Below are 7,352 nucleotides of genomic sequence, written 5' to 3' on the forward strand. Positions count from 1 at the left end.
TATTGCCTCGTGGCCATCCAAATGACATGAATAGTAGTCGTATCACGATAAAATTGGATAGGCATGCTAAGGAAACTTTCTCATCATAGTGGTCTTTAGAGAAATAAAAGGAAATATTTTGACAACAATTATGAGGGTTTAACCGACACAAGATGTGTCTCCAAGAGATGTGAGAATGAAAGGATAGACATATTTATTTATTTGTGAACCGAGGCATAGCCCGGTGGTTGGGATGGGCTGATGCATCCCCGCCCGCCCAGGTTCGAGTCTCCATACTCGCAACTTGGTGTTGTGCACACAATCACTTCTAGTAAAATAACAGCGCTTTGGGTTTCTTCCCCTTAAAGCCAAACATATTTATTTATTTTGTTCGGGGAGAAAGGGGTGAGGAAATGTGTACATCAATTCGGGGATGATTGAGCTTGTCCGCCAAAACCTGTTGGGTATATTTCCAAACTGGGATGCCCTAATCTAGCTCATAATATCAACCAAACATATATTAACCATGAAAAAATTGGATGTTCACATCTCACATGTGGGATAGCTAGTAAAGCAAACATATCCGAAAGCGTATATGCGAGATAAATTATAGCGAGTTGCACGTCTATTTGTCGTGCTTGTGTCGAAATGCATTGTCAGCACTATGATCGTCATACCTTCGTTGTCTTAATGAAATCACTGCCTTAATTACTTTATTTAACATGTATTTTGTAGAAAGCTTGTGTGCCCAAGGTATATGCTTTTGGAAATCGCAATACCAATGCAAGAGAGTATCTCTGGATGGCCAACTTAATAACTTTAATTAACATGTACTGCTTCTGTTCCAAAATATAAATCTTTTTTAGAAAGCGTCTTTTCTAACTTTCTATAAAAGCTAATGTTTTAAAACTGTCAACTTAGTATCCCTCCGTCCATAAAAGCGGACGGAGGAAAATGTAGTACTACAGTCGTCAAGCCGTACGGGAACAGACAACAGTTGACATCAAACCACACCACCATTTCAAAATTCGAAAAAAGTTGGCCCAGAGCGCACCACAAAGCCTCAACCAAACGTTAGATAAAAATCACACTCCGTCCAGAAGCCTCTCCAGTCCCAGATTTCACACGCAAAACCAAAACCCCACCTTCGTCTACCTCCAGGGGCCGCCGGCGGAGCCCAAGATGGCGGGCACCATCGATGTCCTCGACAACGACGACCTCCGCGACATCCTCCGCCGTCTCTCCGCGGCCGACCTCCTCCGTGCCGCCCTCGCCTGCCACCGCTGGCGCCGCGTGGCCTCCCGTTGCTGCCCCCGCGCAGCCCCGCTCCTCGGCTACTTCTTCCACCCCACCAAGGACTCCGATCGAACCTGTTCCGACGCCGTGTTCAACCCCCTCGACGCCTCCGTCCCGCGCCTCTCCCTCGACTTCGCCCCGGACGCCTCCAACTTCCAGCTCTACGACTCCCACCAAGGCCTCCTCCTCCTCGAACCGGCCGTCAACCTCCCCAAGGGCATCCTCCCCCGCTTCCTCGTCCTCGACCCGGCCACCCGCCGCCGCGTGCTCCTCCCGCCGCCCCCGCGCGACACGGTGCCCGACGACCGCATTTGGTGCACCTCCAGGTACTACATCGGCTCCGCGCTCCTCTCCCGCGCGCACCCCAGCAAGCTCTCCTTCGAGGCCATCTGCTTCGCCATCGACGACGGGCACCCGCGCGCCTGGGTCGCGTCCGTGGACGACGGCGACTGCCGCTGGCGCGCGCTCCCGCGGGACGAGGATGTCCTCGTCGAATTCGACCCCTGGCTGTTCGAGAAACGCGGCGTGCACGCCGCCGGGAAGATCTACTTTTTTTTTCGAAATGGGGGCTGACCCCGGCCTCTGCATCAATCGATGCACGCAGCCCTCTTTTATTACCCAGATAACATAATCCTTAGTTTTACAATTCACGAATCACAAAGCGTGTGCACAAAAACTAGCCAATGGAAAATAAGAGAGACTCGCTTATACATCTGAAAGTCGTTTAACAGGACGCCAGCCATCCTGGTTGTATATAGCCCGTGCCACCGCATCCAGCCGGTGGCATCCAGCATGCATAGGCTCGCGTTGCGTCTCCGGCAGTAAAAGCGACCATTCGTGGATCCAGTGTGAGACCATACGGGTAACCTGTAAAAAATTTGAGTTCGTACTCTTGTTAAAGACAATATCATTGCGGCAGTTCCATATAGCCCACATGAGCGCGCAAAACCCAATTCTAATTCTGAACTTGGACACTTTGTCAACTCCGTTTAACCAATTTCCAAACATATTTGTAACATTTGTTGGAGGAACAATATTGAAAGTAAACTGAATAACTCTCCAAATAAGTTTAGCGAAGGGACAATCAAAGAACAGATGATTGATTGATTCCGATGAATCACAGAACGCACATTTCATGCAACCATTCCAATTTCAAGTGAGCTAAATTATCTTTAGTGAGTATAACTTTTCTATGAAGAAACCACATAAAAATCTTGACTTTCAGTGGTATCTTAAGTTTCCAAATATATTTACGAAGATAGATCGTATGACCGTTCATATAATCTTCATACATGGACTTTACCGTGAAAGATCCAGATGTTGTTAACTTCCATACAAAAATATCCTTCTCCTCTGACAAGGTTACAAGAATAAGGCGTTGGACCAACGCAATCCAAGCATCCCACTTGTTTCCTGTCAAAGTCCTTCTAAACTCTATATTCAGAGGTGTATTTGAAAGAACATCGGCGACTAAAACATTTTTTCGTCGGACGATATTATATAACGAAGGATATTGGGACGCTAAAGGAGCATCGCCCAGCCAAATGTCTTCCCAAAAGCGTACTTGCTGGCCATTCCCAATTGTGAACGAACCTCGTGAGAAGAAATCGTCTTTCACTCCCATGAGTCCTTTCCAAAAGGGAGAGTCGGTTGGTTTCGTAGTCACTTGTGACAAAGTCGTGTTCTTGAGGTATTTATTGTGTAAAAGTTCTTGCCAAACTCCTTCTTCATTAAGAAGTTTATATAACCATTTACTTAACAAACATCTGTTTTTCAGTTCCAAAACCTCCACCCCCAACCCCCCTTGCTCCTTGGGTCTACAAATAATATTCCATTTAGTCAATCTGTACTTTCGTTTTAGCTGATCGTTCTGCCAAAAAAAACCGGAAAGATCTACTGGCACATCTGCAACTCCTGGCGCGTGCTCGTGCTGGACCCCTCCACGCTCAAGTTCTCCTACCTGCGGGCGCCGGACGCGCTGGGCTGCGCCAAGTACCGCGTCGGGGAGACGCCGGAAGACGGGCGGCTCTGCATCGTGACCGACGCCGAGAGCCAGCTGCAGCTCTGGGTGCGCGGGCAGACCAGGTGGAGCGACAGGGGCTGGCTTCTCGAGAGGAAAATCGTCGACTTGCGCGTGCTCTGCGACATGATGCCTGGCCTGCCCAACCACCCCATGTTCAGGACCCTCAGCGTCTGGCCCAGTGACATGGACGCCGCCCGCTCCGGCAAGGTTTTCATCAGAACCATGGGGTACGGCCGCTTCTCCTTCCATCTCGATACGGGCAAGCTCGAGCGTCTGTCCACGGAAACCGGCATGGATTACGGACACCCCATCTTCGCCTACTTTCTCGCATGGCCGCCCGCCTTCCTTGCTCCCGATCAGTACTGAATCCAGTTACTTCTTGTAAGACCACCTTCCTCTCCTTTTTTTTGTTCACCAATGTTACTTGCTCTTATACTATATATATGCTAGTCATATCACATCTATTCATGTGTTGTTCTTGCCTCATCAAGTTTGTTGCGTGTGCATATATTATATTGTACTCCCTCCGTCCCAAAATATAAGGCGCCTAAGGTTTGGTCAAAAGTCAACGTGTTTAAAGTTTGACCAAGTTTATACACAAAAATATGAACATTTACAATACTAAATCATTATCAATAGGTTCACCCTAAAGTATATTTTATTAATATGTCAATTCGATATTGTAGATGTAAATATTTTTTCCTAAATATTTGGTCAAAGTTTGTAAAGTTTGACTTTTGACCAAACCTTAGACGCCTTATATTTTGGGATGGAGGAAGTATCACAGGTAGGAAGAACAACTGTATCCCAGCGAATAGGATTCTAGGATTTGTTGGTTTGGGTTATAGCCTTATAGGGAGTTCATCCTGCATGATACTCAACTGATTGTGCTCAAAGCTGCAATAATGGGTGACAATCAAAACTAAGTTTACTTTTGATATGTTCTGAACTTCTCGTCATAATTGCTGTTGTTTACCATGTTTTTATGCTAGCAGCACAAGCATTTCTTTGCTCCCGATCAGTACTGAATCCGGCCAGTTACTACTTGTAAGACCACCTTCCTCTCCTTTTTTTCTTGTTCACCAATGTTACTTGCTCTTATACTATATGCTACTCATATCATTTCTTTTCAAGTGCTGTTTTTGCCTCGACAATTTTGTTGTATGTGCATAGTACCACAAGTAGGTGCATTAGCCTTTGAATAGGAATCACAATTGTATCCCAGTGAATAAGATTCTACGATTTGTTGGGTTATAGTGAGTTCATCCTGCATGATACTGAGGTGATTACGCTAAAAGCTGCAATAATGGGTGACAATCAAAACTAAGTATACTTTTGATGCCCTGAACTTCTCGCTCACAAGTACTGTTGTTTACCAATTTTTTATGCTGGCAGCACAAGAGAGAATTACATGTTAACTACTTCACTTATTTTTTCTGCATGGTATATAGTCTCTGGTTTCTGCACATGTTCATGATCCTATCCTACTGCTGTACTTGCATCCCAGCGTTTCTCAATTTTAACGTCTGAATTGTTGATAAAGGTTTTGAATGAAATTTTGACGCCATGCACTATAGTAACTTCAAGTGACCGATTTTATAAAACTGCTTGATAAGTAAATCTGTCTCCGGGGCCAGCATAATGTTTATCCCGGGAATTATCTTGCTAATGGGTCGTAATGTTTGTTTTGGCATTACTGTTCTCAATTGGGTTTGAGTTCGCTTACTCTGTTTGATTTGATATGGAATTCTAAAATGCTCAGCCATTGTTATGTTGGGAGTTCAGTGGGCTTTAGGCTTGTTGCAAGTTTGCCACTAGACCTTTAGCTAGTCTTTCTGAATCTTATGCCTAAGAAATAAGCATCGTGAGCCATACCGTTTAGTTTGTACCATAATGTGGTTCTTCTCTTAGATATTTCTTTTTGTGGTAGTGGCTTAGGTAGTGTAGTCTCTGTTACTCACCTTGAGTTTCACGCTGCCCCATAAGGGTGAACTATGTCTCTGCATTTTGCAGAATTTAGTCATTTAGAAGATCAAAGAGATTTTACTAGAAAGGATATAATTGGTGTCAAATATGCATATGACTATATATGTGTTATTCATTGTGTCATTATTGATAAATGAAATTGTAATGTTCACTCTATAAAATAAATCAATGGAGTCATTTTTGTGAACTTATTTACTTTCAGTTTAGGAGATAGACGATCTAGTTTAATTTGCTTGTGATCATAGCCAGTAGATCCTAGTACAGTTGAATTATTACAATCTTTCATATACTGAGCTGGTATCCCGTTTCCAGTTCCAAACAACGTACCCATAAGCTTAATGTTCTGTTAGAACTCCGTTTTATTTTTTTACCAGTGGTTCTTCTTGTTTGCTCATATAAAATTCTGTTTGTTTGATTCACTGCAAATTCGGTTGTTGACAATTCTGTCATTCCTATGATTTAGGGTGGTGACTTGCAAAGAATTGGCGCAACTTTGTTTGGAGTCAGCTTGCGTGCATCCTTCCATTTCTAATTCTACTCACTACTTATGTGCTGCCATCTCCCTTTCAATCTGCACGCCGAGAAGCTCTGAGCATTGTGTGGTGTGTGTGGTATGAGACTATCTATGCAGTTTATTCATGCTATGTTATCTAAGCATCCTTTGGACAAGATGATATTGGCCAGATGTACTGTCAAATTATGCTGAATTTGGACGAACCATGGTTTTGCTCGTATTCAGTAATATTTATCTTATTTTGAATCTAGTGTTGTTCTGCCCTGCCTTGGTAATTTGAGTGTTTGGGGACTTATGATGGTCAAATCAATTGCTTTAATTTGTATAGCAAGCCATAGTTAAAAAAATTGGGTAGTACAAGGAGTGTTCTACAAACCTGGTGACATAGCTTGATTCTTCATTGCATTTAGCCTGTCTTCTGCAGACTATTAGGTAAGCAAACAATATTTTAAACCGCAAACCACTGATGTAGGAAGATATATGAGCTGTTTAAATTGGAAGGCTTTCTTTAGCATGAAACTAGGATTTTCATTCTAGCACCAGAGAGCATGTGAAGCTGTACATGCTCTTGCTCGATTGTACTAGTTCTCTTTACCTTTTTCATTACAGGTTACTACAGCTCTGTTTCCATGACAAAGAGATTGAACCTAGCTTGGCATGTAAGTATGGTCGTACCATAGTGTATGTGGGGGCTTTCAGTTTAGCATTTTTTACTGAAAAGGAGGGTCACCCTACCCTCTGAATCTGACTGATGTGCACACTATCTGTTTAGCAATTTTCCTGAATTGCTACAATCTTCCAAAATGCATTCACAGCAGCATCATAAGAAAACATTCACTGGGAGAGCGATTATTCATTCAGTTTTTTGAATTCTAGATAAAAAGACATGTGAGGTTACTGTCCCAGAACTGCTTTCGTACATTGTCCTTCTCCCAAAAAAGACGGGTCCTATCTCCCTCCAGAACTGCTATCTCAAAATTCATTCCAAGTGTCTCACCCTTCGTCTTAGGGTTCTGATACCTTTTCTTGTCCACCCAGACCAAACTGGGTTCATTTCAGGGCGCTCTATTGCCGAAAACTTTGTCTATGCTGCTGACATCGTCCAATGCTGCCATCGCAGAGCCGCTCCTGCCGCTGTTTTCAAACTGGACTTTCGCAAGGCTTTTGACTCCATCAGCTGGGAGGCTCTAGATAGGATCCTCCTGGCCAAAGGATTCCCGGACCTTTGGCGATCCTGGATAAAACTTCTCAATTCAACAAGCCAGACTGCGGTTCTTCTCAATGGGATTCCTGGTCGTTGGATTAAGTGTCGTCGCGGTCTTCGCCAGGGGGACCCGCTATCCCCCTTCCTCTTTAACATCATTGCTGACGTTTTGCAACAAATGCTCCTTCAAGCCTCTCGCCAGGGGCTGATCCTCCACCCCTTGTCGATGACCTCCCTTGCCCTGTGCCACAACACGTTGCTAACCTCAAAAAAGTCCTTGACGACTTCTCTGCTGCGACTGGTCTGTGCATTAACTTCCACAAAAGTACCTTCGTTCCTATCAAAACGGA

General features: G+C 44.2%; 1 protein-coding gene across 1 annotated transcript; it reads left to right on the forward strand.

Moving 5' to 3' along the window:
• Positions 1-1,081: 1,081 nt before the first annotated feature.
• LOC127300454 (uncharacterized) lies at positions 1,082-5,953 on the forward strand. Its single transcript, XM_051330552.2, has 4 exons — positions 1,082-1,810; positions 3,159-3,679; positions 4,294-4,345; positions 5,748-5,953. The coding sequence occupies exons 1-2, from the start codon at positions 1,162-1,164 to the stop codon at positions 3,662-3,664; spliced, it is 1,155 nt and encodes a 384-aa protein (XP_051186512.1). The 5' UTR covers positions 1,082-1,161; the 3' UTR covers positions 3,665-3,679; positions 4,294-4,345; positions 5,748-5,953.
• The last annotated feature ends 1,399 nt before the right edge of the window (positions 5,954-7,352 follow it).

The sequence above is a fragment of the Lolium perenne genome, chromosome 5 (genome assembly GCF_019359855.2).
Source record: "Lolium perenne isolate Kyuss_39 chromosome 5, Kyuss_2.0, whole genome shotgun sequence".
Classification (NCBI taxonomy): Eukaryota; Viridiplantae; Streptophyta; class Magnoliopsida; order Poales; family Poaceae; genus Lolium; species Lolium perenne.

Bases quoted from the DNA above. Each gene is read 5' to 3' on its own strand.
- LOC127300454 (XM_051330552.2), top strand. From the start codon at position 1,162: ATGGCGGGCACCATCGATGTCCTCGACAACGACGACCTCCGCGACATC. The intron at 1,811-3,158 runs CCGGGAAGATCT...TGCCAAAAAAAA, and splicing joins GAAACGCGGCGTGCACGCCG to CCGGAAAGATCTACTGGCAC.